Below are 23,823 nucleotides of genomic sequence, written 5' to 3'. Positions count from 1 at the left end.
CATATATGTATTTTGTTGAATCTCCTTACTTAATTTCTCTGAAGAGAGATCGCATGCCATTTAGATATTTATTTATTAATTAAAAGATTTTATTTATCTTTAGAGGAAGGGAAGGAGAGAGGGAGAGAAATATCAATGTATGCTTGCCTCTCGTGCGTCCCCCGCAGGGAACTGGCCTGCAACCCAGGCACGTGCCCTGACTGGGAATCGAACTGCGATCCTTTGGTTCGCAGGCCCACGCTCAATCCACTGAGCTACACCAGCCAGGGCCCATTTAGATATTTATAAAAAATGAATTCCAGGTGGTTTGATCATAGTTTATGGGCAAAATAACTCATTTGAATTAAAAATAGAGCTGATTACAATTTTAATGAATTTATTTCCATAAATTGTGGTTTTCTTTTATATTTACAAATAAATATATTGATTGCATGTATTATAGGAAGTCATTGGACTATAAGAAGTAGAAATCAATTCTTTTAATCTGTTTTTTAAACATTTAATTCTTGCCTGTTTAAAAATCTTACGTTTGTTAGAGATGTTAATATAATTATTTATAGTATTTAATTTCAGCTATGTAAATTTGATAATTTAGCAGTTTTTCACCAGAAACTTTTATAATATCACATATTGATAGAATTTGTTGTGTCTGTACTAAAGATTTGTTAACATTTTTTGATATGCCCAATCTTTTAGAGCTTTAGTTAAGTTTTTATTACTGTAAAAAGAGATTTATTATTCTGATTTTAAGATTTTCCTTTCACTCCATTACTCTGATTAGGAACAGGAATGGTTTTTAATGCCAAAAACTTAACTTTCTTCTGACCCGGCAGGTGGTTCCATGTCACTTCGTACGTAGTAGGTCGTTTTCTTCCACAGTAGAATGGCCCTTGGGAGACTTTGTGAATTCAAAATTGTAATTCATAATCTTTAATAACTACTCAGAATTTCCCCTGGGTGAGTGTCGTCTTCAGTTGTATTAAAACATGTGCCGTGTGTGCCCACAATGACAGAGTCCTATCTCTCGTTTCTCTTCCAGTAAAATTGTTTGAAGTGATTGAGACAGAGAAGACCCTGTACTTAGTCATGGAGTATGCAAGTGGGGGTAAGGATGCGGGCTCGGAGCGTTAGCGTCGGTGAGACCCGAACCACCGCCACCGAGGGCTGATGATAGCGTTCATGTCTCCATTGTTGGGAATGAGTTTGCAGTTTTATTAAAATGTCTTTAAGTGATACCTTAAGGAAAGTTCTGTGTTTGCTTTCAACACCTCTTGATCCTACATTTAAAAGTTGAATTTTTGGCTTATTTCAAAATCTCTTAGGGGCATTTTTAAAACTCTAAACTTGCATTGTTACCTGTGAATGGTTTAATTCTCCTGTCTGAATAGTATATTATAATAGGTTATATTACTATGATAATTAGAAGATGCACTTTGCTATAAGCAGGAAATCTCAAATGCAGAATGTATTTATTTAATAAGCATAGGGCAAAAGCATATTCTAGGTCAGCTGTTTATTTCGCTGATTGTTCATATATGACAGTTTCTCAACAATATATATGTTTTCAAGATAATCCATAAAGTGTTCTAGACAAATATTGATCTACATATTTTCTAAGTTAAAAGAGTGGGTTGACAGGGTAATAGTAAGATGCACTTGTAGTAGGAGTATAACGTGATTTTGACTACCTGGTGTCAAAAACAGGAATGATTTTTTTAAAGCACCGATACATATAGAAAAGCATTCTCATCTGCCTTTCCCTCAAATGAGAGACGCACTGGGTGAAAACCACAGTTCTACTGAGGACTTAAGCTCCTCAGAAACAGGTTTGAAATGTGTAGAGTTAAATCATTCAGTAGATAAAAGAGGAGTATTTACAGGTCGTAAGGGTTCAGAAAATGTAAGCGATTGAAGAAGAGGGAGGGCAGGTCTGAGTATTTAAACCACTTTGGCTAATTAACTCTTTTGCTAATCGATAGAAAAGCCGCGTTGGGTCCTTTCAGCTGATAAAGCGAATAGCTTTTCCTGGTGACTCAGATTTTATGTAACTACAATGAAAGGATTTATGCTAGTCCACAGCATCTAAATTATGTATTTAGGTACTGTCTCTTAGACCTCAAAGGAATTTTACTGCAAATATTAAATACATTTTAATTGCATTTTCAGGTTTTTTTTTTATGCAGATGGAAAGTTTTGGTAGATTTGGTTTTTTTTACAAAGCTTTTTTTCTATCGTGAAGATGATCTCAGTGTAGATTTTTTTTTACTTAACCAGATAACCCGGGCTATTAAATTTTTTTATTTTAAACAGTTATTCAGCTGTGCAAATTTGTATCAGATGAAGGTCTATAATAAAATGAACAAACCTACAAAAAACTCATAGTGAACCATTGCTCTCCTTTTTTGACCTTTAGTTAGATTTATATAACACCTTGTCAGCATGGGAACCCTGGGTGTTATTTATAGCTCAGACCTTTTGTTTTTGTTTTTTGGTGTTTTTCTTATTTAATTTCAGTCATCTAAAGTCTAGAAAAAGGGACTGGACAGGCTTTATAGGAAAAACTGTAGACTGCTAAGCATCTGTGGACACCATTCTGTATTCATGAAGGTGCACCACAAACCGTGTTAATGTGTATACTGTCCTGGCAATGAAGAGTGAGTACAGTCAGCTCTCTATTGGTGCTAATGAAGGAGTTGATGGCTGGGGTAGCAGAGCGCACAGTGTCCCTCCCCACTGCCCTCCTTCAGAAGCTAGGGGGGCTTCCCCCCTTCAGTGGCAGGGGGCCGTGTAGCACAGAGATGGTGTGCTGGAGTTCAGCCCCAACCAGGTAGTCCCTCGTTTGGTTCTGATTCCTAGTGACCAGTTTTCTTTGGTCTTGCCACTCGATGATCCTGTAACAAAACCAGCCTGGTTCTGGCAGTAAATCTAAACTCATTTTCTTGATTTTAACCATCTAACAGTGGATAATAATACCACACTGCCTGTTTCTCCTCTGAGATGTCCCAATAGTTTACGGTTGAACCTGACCTGCCCACGGAAGGCTAGCAGGAACAGGACTGGCGTCCGACAACCACCTCTTTGCCAGGAATGGACCAGCTGCTTTCGGTTCACCAGCTAGGTGCCAGATTTCTCGTGCTGGGGGCGGCAAGGACCTCCTTCACGATTTCGAACCACATTTTGTCCAAAAGAGACTATTCAACGTAGGCGTCAGGGCTAGTCTGGAATGGTGTGTTTATTCCTTCTTCCTTTGTGCAAACACTATTAAGTGTTTACTCTGTACTAGGTAATATTCTTCATGCTGGGAACACAGGGGTTAGCTAGGACTAAGTCCCTACCCTCAAGAAGATTACACTCTAGCTGGGGAAGCAAGCCATAAACAGACAGTATATAATATGTGAAGGACGGAGTCACGTCAACATTTGGGGCCGAAGTGTTCTTGGCAGAACTTATGAGAAGCCCAAAATTTTGAACTTGTGTATATATCTTTCCCAGCTGAAACTCACCTATCTAGAATTCCTTATTTTGATGGGTCCATGAGAGCATCCCTCCATGTCTCTGTTTTCATCATCCCATTCAATCATTTAAGTACTTTGCTGTCTGACATTGTAGATGCGTTAGTTTCATCTGACATATGCCATGACATAGTTGCTTTTTAAATATTTTACTTATTTCCTAGATTGATATTGCATATCCCTGTATATGTAATATATCTGTATACCTCGATACAAATATACAATTTATTGAGTGCTTACTATATGCCAGTCACTGTGCAAAGCACATGCATTATTTCATTTAATCCTCACAAAAGCCATGTGAGGTGGGCAGTAGGTAGAAATTGGGCTGCATGAACTGAAGAACTCTTCCTAATGTCTCCCAAAAGCTACCTTGGGCTGAATCAGGATTCACACCAAAATCGGTCTGATTCTAAAGCCCGAGTTTTTAGCTGTACTTGACAAGTACTCTTTAAGCCACGTGGTGAGTTTTGGGCACGCATGTATAGCTATATGATGCAAATGGTAATTAAAAGGACACAAAAAAGAAATTTCTTCCTTATATGGAGATATTTTATTTTTAATATTGTAACTAAACATTACTTTGAGGGGTTTTTTTTACTATTATTGACTAGAAAAAATGAAGTAACTTGCAGACACATAGAGTAGTCGATCCAATAGAAAATTTCTCCTGTTTTTAATTGTCCGTAAATTCTTCCAACAAATACGTGTGTCTGTCCATGTTGTGTTCTGTCATGAGGCTGGGGATACAAAGAAAGTTCAGATAAGATGACGGTGCTCAAGTAGTTGGAAGTTCATCTGGGGTCACAGAAAATGCACATAAGGATGACTTCACTCTGTATAATAATAGCTACTCAGTAGATGGGATGAGTATGGTGTGAATAAGCGTAATCAGAGTGTAAAAAGGAAGGAAAGAAATCAACATGTGTGGCAATGGTGAGATGGAATTGGACCAAGGCTCCGCGAATTTAAAAGAGAGAGATCCAACATAGTAAGACTCTTGTTATTTTATTTGAAGTGTAGGCCTCAAATACAAAGCCAAATGTCATTTCTGATTGCCCGTGCTGTGGCTTCCCTTTATTAGAACGGATAATAAAGAGTTGACTGTATTTTTTTTACGTAATACTTGAAAAGCAGAAGGCAAGTTTTCTTGGTTATGTTTTTATGATTTATTCTTTAAAGAGGTTTGCTGAGTCACTAAGCTGCTACCAATACTCAATTCTATATGCAGTTTTTTTCTTTTTTTTTCTATTCATGGAATAGTTTGTGATTGATGTAGCATTCTCAGAAAATTGTGGGCCAGAAGCTTCTTTAAAAACAAGGCCAAAACTTGACATTGCATATATTGTTAATTGAAAATCTTATGTATATTTTACTGCCTGCTTTACCTTTCTGATTCAGGTGAAGTATTTGATTACTTAGTTGCCCATGGAAGAATGAAAGAAAAAGAGGCCCGTGCAAAATTTAGGCAGGTACGGAAAGTAGTTTTCAACTTTGTTTTGCTGCTATTTCTAGTAATGTACATTGGACAGTGTCACAAACCGCACTTCAGGGTATATGGTGTCTTAAAAAGAAAAATTCTTGCTTATGCTTTTTATGAATGGAACACTGAACAAGAAATCTCTTCTTCCTGAATTTAAATTGAAAGGGGTTGCAAATGGTTGTTTTTAGATGATTACAAATGGCGAAATGCCTATAGGTGAGACTCATTCACTGATAGTCTTGGAGACATAAACTGGACTGAGCTAGAAAAGAAATACTTAAGCCTTTATCTAATATTTATTATAAAGTATTGTTAGCTCTGTGTACACAGAGTATATGTGTACTGTTTAAAGGGGTCATTGTCTTATTTTGTTTTGTAATTAAAGATGCCTTGGTATTAGAACTCGTATTTTTATAGATTTCAAGACTATGGTCAACGTTATTTAGTCAGGTAGGCAAGGAACCTTGCAAATGGGGCAGAAGAATATGGTAAGATATTAGTATTTCCAATTCAACTTGAATATAACTTGTTACAGAAATGACAAAATAAGAAACAAAAACAATTTTAAGTTGATCTAGGATTTTATTTTTAATTTTTAGGAAAGAAGGGATTGAAATTAGCCTATGGTATAAATTACTCTAAAAATGACACATTAATAAATTCTCATTTTACACATTTACTGAAGTAAAGTTCCAGCAGACGACTTACTATATCGCAAACCAGCTGACCAAAAATAAGAGTGAGTAGTAAGTCTTTAAAATACACACTAAGATCCCAGTGGGAATATTTCATGCCCGTCGGGATTTCCTGGCTCATCAGCTGTGTACTAAAACCACAGTGACAGTACTGAGATAACGTCACAGGGACATTTAAAGTGACGACTGCACTTTACTTCGGGTAAGCCTGGACCTGGGCAGCTAAGACAGGAAAGAGTTTGGTAGTACGTAGCTGAACACCATTCGGTTTCTCCAAGCTGCTTCCTTATTGCCAGTTGTTTTTAAATTCGGCTGTTTTAAGGTGCCTGCTTCTAGGACTCAGTCCTGAATGAAAGGTCTGGGTATGTCTTTGGCATAAAGCGTTTTTGCAAACCGTGTTCCGAAAAGTCATGATTCTGTGAGAGAGTCACAACAGAGGTCTCACAAAACGAACTCTGTGATCAGTTCAGAGGATGCTCTATCAAAGCTGGACAGGTTTTATTCTTCCCCTCTGCTTCCGAGCTTCTCCAACAGTTCATACCCCATGCCCTTGACTCGACTGTCAGATACAGCAAAGGCACTGGACAGTTCAAGGGCACGTTAGCAGCCATCGATCCTACAGTGCCTCTGCACTCCCCAGGATTGGGTGGCCGGCAAGAAAATCCCAGTGTTGACTCAGCTCTTCCAGTAGCAAGGCCACTACTTCAAGCTTGGGAATTCCTCCCCCACTTACTAACTGCCAAGGAACCCTAACAGTCGCCTCTCAAAGCACCACACTGGCATGTCTGGTCTTACAGGCAGCGTAGGGTTGGCAGTGACTCATGTTTTCACGATCTGTCACGGAAGGACTGCAGGGACATTCCTGCATCCTACTTACGGGTGTTTGGAGAAGGGCGGGTCTGGCCATCGAACAATGCAGTGAAACTTGGACTTGGGGCTGGGGTTCTTGCAGTGAGTCAGACTCAGAATTTCTTTCACGGCAGAGATTGCACCTGGCTAGGGAAGTGTGGTAATACTATAAACCACCGGGTCTGCCTGCTGGAGGTCGGAGGTTGAAGAGCTTGGGGAGAATGAATGCTTAATACAGAGCATTCTCTTCCCATTACCTTTCCATTCTTAAAGCCTTGAGGCCTGTGGGAGTTTTATTTCAAAGGTGCCTACAGAGCTGCTTTCGTAGAGATTGTTCTGTCCAATGTGAAATGCATGTTTGGCAAGCAAATCGTTATCTATCACATGCCCTCTTCACTGTATCAAGACAAAGAGACTTGAAAAAGATAATATTATCAGCAAATTTCTGTCATCCGTGATACCAACATAGCCCTATAGTGTGAACATACTCTAGCCATGTATTGTGTTCAATAAGAAGTATTAATATCAGATATTAATACTTCTTATTGAACACAATATATATGTAGATCTCTTGGCTAATGGCCGTATTTTAGAGAACATTGGATATTAGAATTTTGAAGCCTGTTGCTTCAGAAAACATGCTACAAATATTCATTGTGAGGTTCTTCCGTATTCTGGGGACTCATGCTTCAGCGCGATCATTGTCATTCATAATCTTTCTGCTCAGAATCATGGACTAGGCATGCAGCACCTTCTTAGCCTGGGATTCAGAGACTTGCCAGCCTGTCTGTCAAGGTTGACCGTTACCATTTCCCACCAGCTCTCCAAATAGTGTGTGGCCTCAGCATCGGCGCATTTCGCCCTCTTACCTGCTTCCACCTCGTCGCCAAACCTCCACGCGCTAAAATCTTCCTGTCCTTCAAGGATGGCCTAGCCCGAGTATCGCCCACTCCAGGAAGCATTGCGGACTAAATCGATTGTGTCGTTTTTTTTTGTATTTCCTCCCTTCTTTGTACTTCTGCTTCTATAGCTCTGATTGCCTTGTGGTTCCTCACGCGCACATGTCTTCTCCTCCTGATCAAACTGCCAGCTCCTTAGGGGCCGGGTCCCCGCAGTGTTAATTTTGGTATTTGCCCCCCAGCACATTTTCTTGCACATAGCAGGTACTCAATAAACTGACCGTTGACTCAAAATAAATGTAACCAAATTACGTATTACTCATCGTCTGTTGATTTTGTTTTGAATCCATGTCTTCTTTGTCCTTTGAGTCATTTTAATATACACCAGGATGATTTTATAGTATCGAACTGTTTCACCTCTTAGTACCCAGAAGTTTTGTTTTAACCCATACTCCTATTAACATGGTCATACCTCATGTCATCGTTGGGCTTTCAGAAACCTCATTACTCTCTCCATTTGTCAACGCCTAACCAATATTCAATATTCAGACTGGGTTTGCATTTAACCGAATCCATAGAGTTGAATGTTCTGTTGTGCATTAAAGTGGCCGTCCTTCTAGACATCAGATATAAGTGTTTGTACAAAATAGCTCTCAGTCGATTGCTGTAAGGGTCTTTCCAATTCTGTGTTCACCGTGGTATGTTATTATGAAAGCATTGCTACACCCTATTTCTAATTTGTGTCTTTGGCTCTTAATCTGTTGGGGTTTTCCCAGTTTCAACCTTGTCCCCAACGAGCCCGAAGTAATGGTTGAAATCGCATCTAAAATCTAGTGACAGATTTGCCTGCCTGACTTAGAGACGGGTTTAAAATGAAATTTTATTTTTTTATTCTTTTCTTTTGATAATGGCATCTATTGTTAAGGCACAGATTTTTTTCCACTTTTTCATATTTGAACACACGAAAGATATTACTGAATACCCCACTGATAAGTTCTTAGTTAGTTGGCCTCGCTAAAGAAACATGTGTTGAACACATTTGATACAATTCCTAAAATAGAGTTCTGCTCTTTGAACTTGAACCAACTATTTTGGAATACTGATTTATGTTTGCCAAAGTTCTTACTCCAACACTGGAATAAACAAACTATTTAACCAAAGCTACAAATTGTACACATTCGATCATGTAAACAGAGAAATATAACCACCCATAAAAATCTTTACCACTCTGAGAAAGAAACATTTTAGTATATTTTTTTCAAGTGAATACTACTTTTCCACATTTTCTACATTTAAGAGAGAGTTTTATCACGTTGACTTCGATATGTATAGTTTTCTGAAGTAGAGGAACAGTGAAGTTATTAAATATTACTTTAAACTTCAAGTTAGCAATTTATCTAAATTAGAGGTGATGATTGGGGGAAAACGTGCCTTTTAAAAATCTTTTTCCCAAATATTTATTTCAGATTGTATCTGCTGTGCAGTATTGCCATCAAAAGTGCATTGTTCACCGTGATCTTAAGGTAAGCCACTGGTTTTGTGACAGGAAATTGTAAATTCTGAACTGTTAGTTTATAACATTAGAGCCATCTCTGGTTGCCTGATTGTGCCAGGCACTATACAAGGAAATTTGTTTTCATTTACTCTTCACAGCAACTTTATAAAAGGCAATATTTTCACTGAGAAAATGCAAATATGCAAGTAGTTATGTAGCATTCAAGGCGAGAGGATTTGATTCGCCGTTAATAAGCTCGTTGTGACAGATAAATGTGGGACTTGGTCGCAAACCGAAAACGCCTAAGGTCCTATTCAGTCAGAAGCAAGGTCTGGGCACAAATCCAGGTTGGACTGATTTCAGAGCCAATTCTCATTCTTTACATTAAAGCTCAAAGGAATAAGGGAAAATGTTAAACATTTCTGTGAACATCACATGTATCTGATTAGTAGCAGGTGAGGTATTTTGATGTAACAAACAAACAAACACGCAACGTTTGTGGCAATGAACATCGGAGCAGCCATCCCTCCTGGGGGCGCCGATTTCGTTCCCATGGGGTGTGTATCCCAAAGAGGGATTGCTGGATCCCAAAGGAGTTCTAATTTTAGTCATTCAAGGACCTCCATACAGTTTTCCCTACTGTCTGTGCCGATTTACATTTCCATCAGTAGTGTTCAAGGATTCCCTTTTCTCCACATCCTCCCCAGCACTTACACTGTTGATGCCAGCCATCCTGACAGGTGTTTGCTGTCTCATTGTGATTTCTGATTTGCATTTCCCTGATGAGGAGGGATGTTGAGCGCCTCGTCCTGTTGGCCATTTGTAGGCTTTGTAAAAATGTCTATGGAGGTGCTTTGACCAGTTTTTGAGCTGTTTTTTGTTTCGGGTTTTTTTTTCTCCCTGTTGAGCTCCTATGACTTCCTTACATGTAGCATGGGCAAAAGTAGGTTTACAGTTGTGAGTATGCAAAACACAGTTTATAGTCTTACGTGATTATTCATTAGTTACTGTATTTATCTTCCATACGAACAACGTAAACCTACTTTTTCCCCACCCTGGATTCTGCACACTAGCCCTTTATCAGGCATGTGGCTTACAGATATCATCTCATAATCCATGATTGCCTTTTAATGCTACTCAAGTATTACTCCTTTTTGGAACCAGATAAAACACATCTACAAAGTAACCTACAACTTTCTTAGCTTATCAGTTGTAACAGAGTTTGATTTCTTAAAACAATGTACAAAAGCAAATAACTTTCTTGACTCACTTGCATTTACCAAGGGCACATTTCAGACTTTTTCTTGGAGCGATTCTGATTTAGGATTTTGGAAAACTAGGATCTCAGAACATGGAGGGAGGGAGCGGCGAATCACTGCTTCCTCCCAGAATAGACCTTCGGGAGAGAATCTAGTTCCAATCCAGCAAAAGGAAGCTTTAACAGACAAGATCTCAGGGAGCCTGTATTGTATCGCGTTGCTTTAGTGAAAGCACAGAACGTTGTTGAGGAAGCATTCTGTAGTAGGGGAGGACAAAGGGTTGAACTCAGCACTCCCAGAAGCCCCCATGGGCATTTATTGCAGGTATTCGTTTTGCATTAGCCAACGATCCTCTATTAAAATAGGGCACTGTTGGATAAACTTTGTTGCTCTAAGCCCAAAACGGATTTGTGTTATGTCGACCGATGTTCTTCCGGCTAAGAACATATTAAAATACAGTACCAGGATGTCACTGACCTTGAAGAAAAAGTGGGTTTCAATAGCCTTTCTTAAACAGTTGCAGACACACCTAAAAATGAGAGCTGTCACTTGTGTGCTGCTCCAATCAGTCCTCTGCTGATGTAACTCTGGCCAGAGACACGTGGACCTGCCCTGCTATCCCACTGACAAAGGAGAGGCAGAGGAGATGGGGTTGGGATCGGAAACAGTTCTAACGGAGATTTGATGTGATGTAGGCTCTTTACATTGTCCTTTTTATTATTTTCCTCTTAGGCTGAAAACCTTCTCCTTGATGCTGACATGAATATTAAAATTGCTGACTTTGGTTTTAGTAACGAATTTACAGTCGGGAACAAATTGGACACGTTCTGCGGCAGCCCCCCCTACGCGGCTCCTGAGCTCTTCCAAGGGAAGAAATACGACGGGCCCGAGGTGGACGTGTGGAGTCTCGGCGTCATCCTCTACACGTTAGTCAGTGGCTCCTTGCCTTTCGATGGCCAGAATTTAAAGGTACTCGCCAAACCCGAGAGAGTCATGGGTTCTCCCCGCACACGGGCATTTGGATAATGGCTGATGACAAGGGCTTTGTTTTTGCTCTTTTCAGGAACTGCGGGAGCGAGTCTTACGAGGGAAGTACCGTATTCCCTTCTATATGTCCACCGACTGTGAAAACCTCCTGAAGAAGTTACTAGTGCTGAATCCCATCAAAAGAGGCAGCTTGGAAGTGAGTCAGCTGTTTGGTGCTGCAGGTTTTCGTGTGACAATTTAAATAGTCTGGGAACTGAAGAGCATTTTTCAAATAATTTTTTTTCCTGTGGTGTTTTTTTTTTTTTTTTTCTGAAAGAAAATTGCCAAATCATCTAGTTGGTCTTTTGTTTTGAGCTGGAAGAGTAACGTGATTCTGTCGCTATTTGAGTTATCACAGCAGGTGCCTGCAAAGGCCGTTGTTTCTTCTGTGTCCGGAAATGAAGTATGAAATTAACACAGCAGAAATCAGGTGAAAATGGAGTTTTAGTTGGAGCAGGAGGGAAGCCTAGCCTTGTCCCATGTTGCTCGATCCAATACAGAAACCTTGTATTTAGTAAGCACAAATATTCTGAGGATAAAGGAAGACAGTAGAAATTCGAATCTGGTAAATGCTTCCTGGCTGTATCTGAAATCAGTATCTGATGTTCTATATAGAAATCTCAGCATCAGTACAGAAAATTGACAAATATTCAAGTAGCACATTGGAAACAGGTATTTCATTTCTTAACGCACTGGTGTGTTACCTACTCGCGCTCCGTCTGTGAGGTTATTTATAATGATCGATGATATTATAAATATACTAAGTAGGTGATAGCGGGAGAACATCAGAGACTCATAACCGAAATGTCTCCGCATTGTTCCTTCTGATACTGCAGTCAGAACAACTTACTTCTTTTTTATTTAAAAAAAAAATTTTAGAACAACTTATTTCTGATGTATTTTGCCCATCTTTTTAAAGAGTGATGTTTTACCTGTACTGACTTAATTTCAGCATGTTCACTAGAATATTTTTGTCTTCATTTATTTGCCTTAGCAGAAAGGGTAGAAAATTCAAACAATTAACCTCATTTAAACTGTGCTTTTTTAAAGTAGTCATGGGGCTTTCGGGCACGGACTCCGTGCCTTGTAGAGAGCCATCTCTGGGTGCAGCGCTCTCAGATTATTAGTTTGGGCTTTGTGATTTCATTTTCACAAGTACTTTCATTACAAGATACAGTATGTTTTGATGGAAGTTAAGGGATGGTGACGTCCATTGCCAGATTATTTTTAAATGCTTTGTATCAGTGAATCAATTATCAGATATTTTTTTACTGAATTATTTGTTTAAATGTAATGAGTTTCTTCCTGTGATTTTTTTTTCCTTTGGGGGTAAAAGAATATGTTAATGTTTTAATAGAGAAATGTGTGCGGTAGAAAATCTACTTCCACGTACTGCCTTTGTAAACTTCCTTTCAACCATTATTCATAGAAAGTTATGGGAAATTGTTAACAAGTTAAACTGGTCGAGGCTCATATTTTAGTGCTAAAATGGCATGGGAACGTAAGTCCCTCCTATTCTTGCTTTATGACTCACTTTTATTATAGGAGTCTCATTTACCTGAATGTCACTTAATAAAATGCCCAGAGTTGACGCATCAGCCCAGTGCATGAGCTGAGCAAAAGATCACACAAAAATCACTTGGTAGGAGAGCTGTCACAAATATATATGTATACACATGGACAGTTGAGAAGATGTAAGATGTACTTTGTGTTTTAAGCAGGATTAATTTACAGTAGCCAAATATTAAATCTTATATTCTTGCATTAAAATTCAAAGTATTAAAGTATTAGAATTCTCTGAGTTGAATTTAAAAGCTGAATTATTATTATGCAAACATTTGATCATCAGAAACTCAACTTGTTGTATTTGAATATAGCTTGGAACCTGTTCCACTTGATCAAAACTAAGTTTTTCAGCCACAGAACCAGGAGTCTACATTGGAAATATTATAATGTTGCAGAAATCACCCTATGAAGCCTGGTATGCTTCAGAGTTCCCAGAAATGACTTTCCAGAGAAACCTGACACTTAAAAAAAAAAGGTTTCTGACACCAAGCCTTCAGCAACTTGAAGTGACAGTGATGTCAAAAATTAAATTAGTCTGCGCTTTTATTTTTTATACCAATTTTATTATCAACGTTACAACCAAAAGAACCCCATAAACTATAAAGAGCTGCTATCTTCAAAACACTAATTTCAGTGCATAAACATACATTTTTATAGACTTATACTTTTTGCATGTCATGCTGCAGTCTTTTTTCTCTTTAACTCAAAGGCTTGGGGTTCCTAAGTTTTTGCCTTATCCTGAGAGTGAGTTCCTTCCTTCCTTGTCGATTGCGATGTTGTCTTTCTTGGATCGTGGTTTTATTTAACTATTCCCTGCTTTTTGCACATTTGCATTGTTTGCATAGTTTTTGCTAACAACTACCGATTTCCCTTCGGGATATATACTTAGATGAATTCTCTAGAATGTAATGATTGGGTCAAAGGGCACTAACAGTCCGATAGTTCCTGTCTGTTGGTGCCCAGAGATCCTGTGTGAACCGGGGCATTCGAAGGTGCCTGTTCTCCACAGCCTGATTCAGAAACGGCTGTCATAATTTCTACTGTTTGATGCCTTTGGGGTAATACTATCGTTTGCCATAACTGCTTTAACTTTTATTTATTTCACTGAGGATAACGTTCAATACTTTTAATGACTAGATTAACTATTCCTCCTGCTTGTCTAAACAGGTCTGATTAATCAGCCTTGTGGATGTGTAGTAGCGCTGTACATTTTAATATAAAATATCTCCCATTATTTCCCATATTTCTAAAGAATGAAACTTCATGTATTTCTTTTTGGTGTTTCTTGTGTGTCATGAGTTATTTATTAAATGCTAGTCTTCGGCATATAATTTACTAACATTGAAATTTGATCTAGATAATTTTGGGTGGCTACTTATTTTCTTACTAAGCTAATTATTTTAACTTATTTAACACCTTCCAGTTGCTTCTCAGATATGACTGCAAACATTCTTGAAGTATTTCTCAAAGCCTTATAAATGAACTACCTCCATGAAAATAGAATGAATGAAATTAATTTCAGAGTCTGTCTGCAAGACTTACATAGTTGTTTCTGGATCTTAAACTGTTATATAATTTTTTATGTTGTGTGTATGAATGCTGCCAGCTCTTCCTAGTTGCACTGATAATGGGAGAGACAGTATCACATGATTTTTAAAGGATTTGTGTTTTTATGTTCTGCACGATGTTTTTACCTCCTATTTGTGTAAATATTGGTGTATCTAGATGTTTTTATTAGAAAGGAACGGCAAAACTTTTGTGCTATTTCACACACACACACACACACACAAAAACTATATATATTTTTTCTTTTATTTCCAGTTCTTGACCAGGATGGACTGTGTCACCTTTAAAATAATGCAGAATTTGAGCTAAAGTCGAGCTCCTACGTTTTGCTCTTTCTCTGTGCTCTTTGGTCCTCCTAAAAAATACCTCTTCTTAGTTCAGCGCTGATCATCTCTAGCAGTTCATTTATGTTTGGCCCGTACAAACGACAGTACTGCCGATGATCCTGCTACCAACAATAGTCTTTTTTAAAAATGCCAGGATTTCTAAGTATAAACTCAGAAGCACGTGAGGTCATTTTGCAAAGGTTGAAACCATCTAAGACGAATTCTTTCCATCTGGCCATCCTAAAGTCCGCCATTTTTTTATGGGTTGAAACCATCTAAGACGAATTCTTTCCATCTGGCCATCCTAAAGTCCGCCATTTTTTTATGTGGAAGGTGTGGCTTTCCATTGTTAATTTGTTTAATTCCTTATCGTTCGTCTAAATCAGTTATTTTGTCAGAATCTCCCAGAAAGTGGTCGTTCACGTTTGTTGGTAGTGGTGACTGGAGCAAACCTTCTTTTGTTGAGTGTGGAATCTTGTTGGACTTCACTGTTTCTTGTTCTGGAATCTCAGATGAAATCTGAAATGGATTAGCTCAGTCAGCAGGTCCCAAGTGGGTTTTGGCCCAGTGATTCCGACCCTACCCGAAGCTTCCCAGCTGGGGTCACATGAGAGCACCCCCCTGTCACACGGGACCTGCTTTTCCTGGGGACAGGTCTTCCGTGGCTTTGAATGTTAACTCTGTGGTCCCTGCAGAGGAATTTTGTATAGGTGTGGGGTTTTTCCTTGATGTGGACAGATAGACAATAGTCATGAAACAAGCACCAAATAAACAGAGTTTAATTGAGACATTTTAGAAAATTCGGATTATCATCTTCAATTTGCTTGTGATTGTTTATTCTTCCAACTCTCAGATCTGGTACCGCTCCTGCGTTTCTTACTTAATGTGGATGCCCAGTTCTGCCAGGTGCCTGACTTAGAAGCCTTAAAAACCCACTGGATTCCATCCTTGCCCTCATTCCTTAAACGAGTTTTATCACTAGTTAGTTTAGATTATTCCTCTACGGTCCTTCTTCCTTCCATCCCCTCACGTCCAGTTCAGTCTCCTGTCTGTCTCCCGGGCGTTTCACCCACTTCCTAAGCTGTCTTTTGTTACTAATCTCTGCATTTTCCTTTACCCAAGCCCTGTTTTAAAACACCGCCTGGTTCCAAGGCAACAAGCATTGTTCCCGAGAAAGCTAGCACGAGGCACGGTCTTGATCCTCCAGGATGTTAAGTGCAGTAAAGGAGAGGGGCCAGCGCCCCACTAGCTGTGATGAAAGGACTGTGGTAACAGGAACAATCGGGTGGACGCAGAGCTCCAGGGGAACCCGGAGGAAGGGCCGATGAGTAATGCGGACCAGACGTGTTCTTCATTCAGTCTGCAGGCGCGCTTTGAGCATTTAAGCGCTGGGTACATATAGGTGCTGCGTCCGCATACTGAACAAGTCAGACACAGGGCATTCTTTGTTTGGCTTGATGGTCAGGTGGGACGTAGATCATTAACGGGTAAACACAAAATATTTGCCGAATGACACTTTGCACTGAATTGCCGGCAAAGATCAGAGTGCTCGAAACAGTAACAAAAGGAGCTAGAGACTGTATGGACCTTGTGAGCTTAAAAAAAAAAAAAGACCTTAGATGGGAAACAAAGGACATTCCAGACAGATGTCCTTGTCTTTTAATCCACTGGGAAAATAGACACCAATGGTCACGAGTTCTTCATTTCCCACGGACATACTTCGAACACTGCTGTTTGGGCCCCCATCTCCTCGTTTTCCTGTTTTCCTCGTCGTGGTGGAGAGAGAGTTGCCTGGTCTCTGGTCCAAGACTTACCCATCCATTCCTGTGCCAGATTCGGCACATGTGACCCTGCAGTGAAGCTCTTTCCTCTGTGCCATCCAAGCCCCCGCTCCACTCTACTGACCCCTTCCCCTCAGCCTTTCCACACTCCGAAATACCCTCCACTGAAAACAGGCGTCCGTGCTCCCCCCAGTCCCCACCCAGAACCGCCTCTAGCCCCTCCCTTGCTGGCCGATGCCTCAGACAGCCTCTGCACTGCTGGTCCCAGGGCGTCACCATCCACCTGCATGCCTTGCCCTCTGGCCACCAGCCCACTGAAATGGCCCTCCCCAAAGCCAGCTGTCTGTGTTGCTGAACACAGTCGGTTCCTTTTTTAGTTATTGTCTTATCTGACAGGTGACTCCTTCGTCCTCTTTGGAAAACTCCTGCCTTGCCATCTTCCACGATGCTCTCTGCAGAGGAGATTTCCCTCCTCCATTTACTTTGGTTGGAGGCCTTCTCCTCCCGGCCCTGAGATGCCCGTGTTTCTTGAGGCTCTCCCCTGGGCTCTCTTCCCTACATTCTCACGCTGTCCATTCCTCTCGGAGAATCCATCCGCTGTTATTATTTATCCGTGAGCTGAGTCCTAAATCTCTGGGCCTCGCCTTCCGTTTCTCTCGGCCCTGGCCCCGTCTCTTCTTCCCCAGTACCCAGTCACGGGGTTTTGTTGATTTTTATACATTGAAAATTCTGTTTTCCATTGCCACCGCCTCCCTGTCATTCAAAGCAGCATCGTCTGTCCCCTGCATCCCAGCCAAAGCCCCTCCGTGGATCCTGCGCCTCTGGTCTCGAACCCCTCCTGTCTAGGGAGGCCTTTCAAAACCACACTCTGGCAAGACATTCCTGACACGATTGAAAGTCACCTTCGTGGCTTGGTCCCTGTTCGCTAAAATAGAGCTAGAACAAGTGGTGGGATGCTCTGGTTGGCCAACCGTAATGCGGAATTTATTTCCTAGCAAATAATGAAAGATCGGTGGATGAATGTCGGTCACGAAGAAGAGGAGCTGAAGCCGTATTCCGAGCCTGAACCAGACTTCAATGACACAAAAAGAATAGGTAAGTATTTCAATGTGGTGAGAGGTGCCGTCCCTAGGCAGTAAGTAAGGGTCCTGGAGTGCCTCAGAATGCAAACAGGAAGCAAGTTTTATTCGACAGATGCCTGAGTTACCACCTTTTCTTTCCCCGAAATGTGTACTAAACATTGCAAATGTCAAGTTCCTTCGTTTATTCTCACGCGTATTATAATCGAATTGGATTGTTGGCAACGGTGATATAAAAACTAAAATAGCGTAGACAAACCTCATTCTTTCCTTTCAGCAGTTTCTGATGTGTCAGCACGGACCAGACTGATACACATCGGCCAGACATTGCATGTGTGTCAACCAAAAATGCGGAGGCCCCGCGTGAAGAGGGCCTCCTCCTCTCTGTTTTCTGCGACCCAGCAGGGTCCGTCCTGCCCTGCCCAGCCCCACTCTGCATCCACAGCCTTGAGCAGCTCAACACGGAGTCCCCTCCACTGTGCTCCTACCCGGCTTAGGAGTGGGGTGGTGCATTCTAGGGTGTTAGGAACCCGATCAGAACAACTGTGGAATCCAAGCCTTCCAGAGAGGCATCCACCTGCCTGTAGACCAGAAAGCAGAAACTGTGAAGAGATGAGAGAAACTACTCTGGGAGCGGCTGAGGGTGTGCTGAGATGGAGAGAGAGAGAGAGAGAGAGGAGTGTGTGTGTGTGTGTGTGTGTGTGTGTGTGTGTGTGTCACACGCAGGGAGATACTGAGTCTCTGGGTGGACACAGGAATTCAGCGCAGGAATGTGCTGGGCAGTGAGAAACGGAACAGGCCCGTCACGTTGCGCCCATGCTGGGGATCATTTCTGCGTGAAAAGCTGTGACCACACAGCATCCGAATACACAGTATCTGTTAATAATCCAGAAGTGTTTATGATTGATACTGCACTTTAAAATTTCAGAACTTCGTTTTCATATATGATGTTGGCAGACTTGGCCTATTTTTTGTTCATGTGTTTCCTAAAACCCATTTTCAGAAAATGTGCATTTTTTTCATTTCCAGATGTCATGGTGACCATGGGTTTTGCACGAGATGAGATCAATGACGCCTTAATAAATCAGAAATATGACGAAGTGATGGCTACTTATATTCTCCTAGGTAGAAAACCACCCGAAGTAAGTTTCTCACCTTTGTCGCTTTGTCACCTAAGTCATTTCTTGAGCTAGCGATGGCTAAGTATAAGATACAATGTTAGCAAATATATCCTGGGTGTAATCAGAAATAACATAAAACCCCCAACATCGTTATATATTTGAATTCAAAATTCAAGATGCTAAGTTATACACTGATTTCATCGCCGAGTACCAAGAGACTCTGTTACTCAAAAGCAGGCCTGGTGCCTGATTTCCAGGAGGTGTACCATTCACAGTCTAGGCTTTGAGAATAGCGCCCCCTAGAGTTGTGCGTCCCAAATGCAACAGCCCTGCCGAAGGCAATGTGGTTGTTCCGGGTGTGCCGCAAAGACAGTGACCGAAACAAGAGGAAGTGACAGCATTCAGAACAAAGTGTGTATCTTCAGAGATTGGTATAGGTGGGGACTCAGGCAAAAGTTGGTGATATTTTTTTACCTTGTAGAGTGTTGAGTGGCTTTGATGCGTTCAGGTGGGATTCTCAAGGCCGGGCCGGGTCTGTCGTGAGACAGGTTTAGGAAATCCCCGTCTGCAAATGCCAATTGAACCGTCAGCGCAAATGATCCTTTGGGATCACAGATAAAACAGCGTCCATGGAGAGGCAGGAACAGAGCCAGAGCACTGATGGCTTGTTGAAAATCTGACATCTGTGGGAAGCATTTTATAGAATAGGCTGAAATTATTAATAATTAGATAGTACCCAATAGTGAAGCAGTGCATCGAAACTGTGCTCAGTACTGTGGATGGGAAGGCGAGGAGGTGTCTGCTCTTGGGAGCCCTCAGTCCAGCGGGCACATGAGCAGCCAGCAGCGTGGTGCAGTGTGTGATCAGGGGAGGGTACTGGGGGCTCTGGGAGCTTCTCGAAGGATGGGCACCGACAGCGACCAAGACATGTCAGAGGTAGATTAACAGTACTTGGACCCCAGCTGGAAACGAGGGATGAGAGGCCCTCAGGTTTCCAGCACAAGCAACTGGTTTCTGTGGCGCATTTGCCAAGATAGGAAGAGAGTCAGTTTCAGGGGGAAGATGGGAAGTTCATTCCACTTGAGGAGGTTGAATTGGAGGTGTCTGTGGGAGGGAGCTGTCTTGTAGACGATGGAACACAGGGAGCTGGGTCCAGAGGGAGTGACTTGAAGATTCAAGTCATCCTCATACTGAGGATGAAGGCATCATCCTCAGTAACGTGCCAGGAACTGCTGTGGGGACTTTACAGGTGTTAATTCATCCACTCCTCTCAACAGCCCTGCCAGGTAGGCGCCGCCATCACAGGGGTGGGGGGGGCTTGCAGGACAGGTGGTATCAGGGGAGCGAAGTCGAGGGAATTTCGAGAAATGGGAAATAGTACAAGGGGTTATTTCTGAAGTCTTTGAACCGTTTCTACTTGGATTTTAGGTTTCACTCATGAGATCTTTAATGTTCCGATTCATTGAAACCCAAAGGAAGCGCTGATTTGACAAATTACAGCCCAGCCCACGCGTGAATGAAAATAAACTTTGAGTTGTGCTGAGTACAAACGAATGAGGCTACTGCAGGTAGTCAGAGCCTGAACTTGGGAGCCAGGCCAAGTCAAAGCCTGAACTTGGGAGCCAGGCCCACTGGTCTGAACCCCCCGCCCAGCCAGCTGCTTAACTATGTGACTCGGGCAATTCACTTCATTTCTCTGTGTGTCAATGTCCTGTCTACACCATGAGGCTAATCATAGTACCTACCACCTTGTAGGGTCACCGAGGGTTAAATGAGTTGATATATCTGCAGTCCTAAGAGCAGTTGCTGTGTGCTCTACGTAAGCTGTTATCGATTATAATGTTCATCATCAGTATTACCCGCGTCTTTGCATAGGAATTCATAGGTGACCCATTTGGGATGCCAGTGAATTGGTAGAAAGTTTGCTGGCAAAAAATAACTTTTATGTTACAGAGCAAGGGATAGTGTACTGATCTCCAATGCACCTTGCTTAGTTCTAAATAGATGCAATTATTGATCAGAGCCAATAAACGCAATGTGGTTCTGTAAGTGTGGTGGGGAAAACGAAACAAAATGCATACGCACACATGGATGTATCAAGTTCAAACTTTAGATGTTTGTCTTGACTTTGAACCCAGAGATGTCCCTTGACCCTCTTAACCTGAGCTTTCCATCTGTAAAGTGCAGATGAAGAAGTCACAGGTTACTTGGTCCTGATTAAACAACGTCACCTATATAAAGAGCTTCGCAGGGGATATAACAGCCACTCGGTAGTTGGCAGCAGTTATTGGGTGTTTTGTCCAAACTAAGGCACCAGAGCCACTGGGACAAGATAGCAGAGGATCCCACGTGCTCGTGGTAACCGTCATATCCATTTCCTTCACTTCCTGCTTGCCAACTTGCAGTGCTGGATGCAAAGTAATCCTTTTTAAGTTCGGATGCGTCCTTGTCTAGCTCGGAGTAGATTAGAAGGTCAGGAATGCGTGTTGTCTGCATAAACACGGTTGTGTTTTGAAACCCCGGTGGTCTCTCTTCTTCTTGTAGTTTGAAGGCGGTGAGTCATTATCCGGCGGCGGAAACTTGAGTCAGAGGTCGCGGCCCAGTAGTGACTTAAACAACAGCACCTTGCAGTCCCCTGCTCACCTGAAGGTCCAGAGGAGCATCTCCGCCAACCAGAAGCAGCGGCGTTTTAGTGACCATGGTGGGGGGCAAGTCAGATAAGCGAACTCCCAGACCGGTTCCCCCCCGAACCCACGTGTTCTGAGCATCGTACACTCACCCCTTCACGTGCCTGTGTCATCCCCGCCCCCACGGATTCTGTCACCGAATGGCACACAGAGTCCCTTTCTCAGGGACTGACCTAATTTTTTGTAATGAAACACCTTCAGCTGACTTCACAGGGTCACATATGCAAATAAAGCTATTTTTAACACAGAGTTTTTGTATGTAAGAAGAAAATATATCAGTTGTTTTATAGCTAATTAGGCCCTTTTTTCTTTTCCTTTTTTTTTCTTTAACGATAGCTGGTCCATCCATCCCCCCTGCCGTGTCCTATACAAAGAGGTCTCAGGCCAACAGTGTGGAAAGTGACCAGAAGGAGGAGTGGGACAAAGATGTGACCGTGCGCAAACTTGGCAGTACGACGGTCAGCTCCAAGAGCGAGATGGCCGCCAGCCCGCTCGTGGGCCCGGAGAGGAAGAAGTCCTCAGCTGTTCCCAGTGTGAGTACCTGCTCCGGTCTGCTGCGATTTGTGGCCGTTCCCTGTCGTCAGGGGTTTCTGTCAAAAGAGTTGTTTCAGTGTCGCAGAATCTTAAAGTAAATCATGCATTTCAAGAACATGCAAAAGGGATTAACCTTCTCATGAATGCAGTGTAAGGACAAAACAAAATACAATATGAATTCTTTAAATTGCACTGAACCTCAGCACAGAACGGTGCATTAAACTTTCCTCTGTAATATTTACTTAATATTCTATCAGTGCATTTAATTTTATGTTTACGAATGGGGTGTTCTGTGAGGGCAGACTGTTAATAACTACTTTATAAATGTAGCTCACATTATTCACTTAAAACGGCAAACTCAAGAAACTGGGTAACGGGAGTTACAAGAGAGGTTGTGGCATTCTCCAAGGTGGCAGGAAAGAGTCAAGAGACAAAATATAAAAGAGTACTAAAACGTATATATCTATTAACTTTCTAGGCCTCGTGATGAAACGCATTTTGAGCTCATGGATATTTTTTAAAGAATCCTGAAAGCTGAATTATGGAAAAAATAGGGAAATGTTTGTCTGTAGGAGTAGGGATTAAACAGAAGAGTATTCATCCCTTTTGAAAATTATTCGTCGGCAGTTGGGTGCCAGTCATAAGTCAAGGGCGTGGCAGGGTGCTGCCGTGTGGTAAGCAGGCTCCAGCCCACAGTTAGGAGAACCAGCCCCTTTTTCCTTAGTCTTTCTTTTTTCTCCAAGCTTCTCAGAGCTGGCCTGCCTCCTGGCTCACACCTGAAATGAGGAAATATTCTCAGAGTGGCGCTTGCTCATCCTTCCCTTGGTGGCTTCACGCCTTTGACCATGTGCCTTATTCTCCTTAACATTACCCTTGGCTGGCCCCCGCCATCTTCACCCCCTCAGGGCTCCATGGACTCATCTCTGGCTCCTAGTCCCATATTGCTTCCTGTACCACTCGCTGCCCTGTCCTGTCCTCACCCCAGGCTTACAGAGAAGAGAAGAACACCCATCTTTCTGGTTGCTTCCAAGCAACTGCTCACTGCTGCTGTAGAACAGTGAGCTGAAATGACAATGACTTTATGTGCTCTGCCTTTTACTCCTACAGCCTACTGTAGAGAAAGAGAGAGAGAGAAAGGGAGAGAAAGAGAGAGATGACACAGAGCTCACTCATACCAGATTCTGGTCAATTAAAATCGACATGCGTGTTTTCCAGAGTCATCGGCAGCTTCCGCTATTTCTCTGACTTTCCACACCTGCAGTCGGAATTTTAAAATGCCTTTTTTCCCCCTGTTTCTTACAGAACAACGTGTATGCGGGTGGTAGCATGGCAAGGAGGAATACATATGTCTGTGAAAGGACCACAGACCGGTATATGGCACTGCAGAACGGGAAAGACAGCAGGTAAAGGTCGCAGTGCCGGGTGCCCCTCCTGTGGGATGGTCTCCCACATTAGTGCTCTCGCCAACAGCCCTGTGCCGATGGGTTGAGAGGAGAGGAAATACAGAACAGAAAGATCTCCGCCAACCATTCTCACCAGGGGCAGTGGGGGGGGGGGGGGGGTCTTCTCTTCTGTGCCAGAGAGGAAGGGTGGGAAAATATTTAGGGAAACCGGGAGGGACATCTCTCCGCCTGAGAATTTCTGAGCAAACTCTTTTCTAAAACTATTTACTCTTTGCCTGTAACAAAGCAGATGGTCCCATCCTCATCAGATCTTCACCCTTCAGATCGTATTCTCTCCCCACACCCGCTGCCCCCTTCTTCCTCTAAAGAAATGGGGCGTCTCCACTGATCGCCGAGAACCGTCCGGTTCTCAAAGTNAAATATTTAGGGAAACCAAGGAGGTACATCTCTCCGCCTGAGAATTTCTGAGCAAACTCTTTTCTAAAACTATTTACTCTTTGCCTGTAACAAAGCAGATGGTCCCATCCTCATCAGATCTTCAC

At 42.0% G+C, this 23,823-nt stretch overlaps 1 protein-coding gene across 6 annotated transcripts in view; it reads left to right on the top strand.

Moving 5' to 3' along the window:
- MARK1 (microtubule affinity regulating kinase 1) overlaps positions 1–23,823 on the top strand; it is a 69,970-nt gene that overhangs the window by 33,781 nt on the left and 12,366 nt on the right. For 2 of the 6 annotated variants that reach the window (XM_037069378.1, XM_037069377.1), the window contains exons 5-14: positions 1,040–1,105; positions 4,914–4,984; positions 8,905–8,961; positions 10,925–11,161; positions 11,256–11,375; positions 17,453–17,552; positions 18,566–18,678; positions 21,202–21,358; positions 21,681–21,877; positions 23,181–23,281. In XM_037069378.1, coding sequence (XP_036925273.1) covers positions 1,040–1,105; positions 4,914–4,984; positions 8,905–8,961; positions 10,925–11,161; positions 11,256–11,375; positions 17,453–17,552; positions 18,566–18,678; positions 21,202–21,358; positions 21,681–21,877; positions 23,181–23,281 — 1,219 coding nt within the window. Of the gene's footprint in view, positions 1–1,039; positions 1,106–4,913; positions 4,985–8,904; positions 8,962–10,924; positions 11,162–11,255; positions 11,376–17,452; positions 17,553–18,565; positions 18,679–21,201; positions 21,359–21,680; positions 21,878–23,180; positions 23,282–23,823 lie in introns of those variants that run through there. The other 4 variants (XM_037069379.1, XM_037069380.1, XM_037069382.1 and 1 more) reach the window with 4 other exon arrangements.

Source organism: Sturnira hondurensis, unplaced genomic scaffold, assembly GCF_014824575.4.
Source record: "Sturnira hondurensis isolate 20B ecotype Veracruz unplaced genomic scaffold, ASM1482457v3 Scaffold0018525, whole genome shotgun sequence".
In the NCBI taxonomy this organism is placed as follows: domain Eukaryota; kingdom Metazoa; phylum Chordata; class Mammalia; order Chiroptera; family Phyllostomidae; genus Sturnira; species Sturnira hondurensis.
This window is presented reverse-complemented; position numbering and strand designations above follow the sequence as displayed.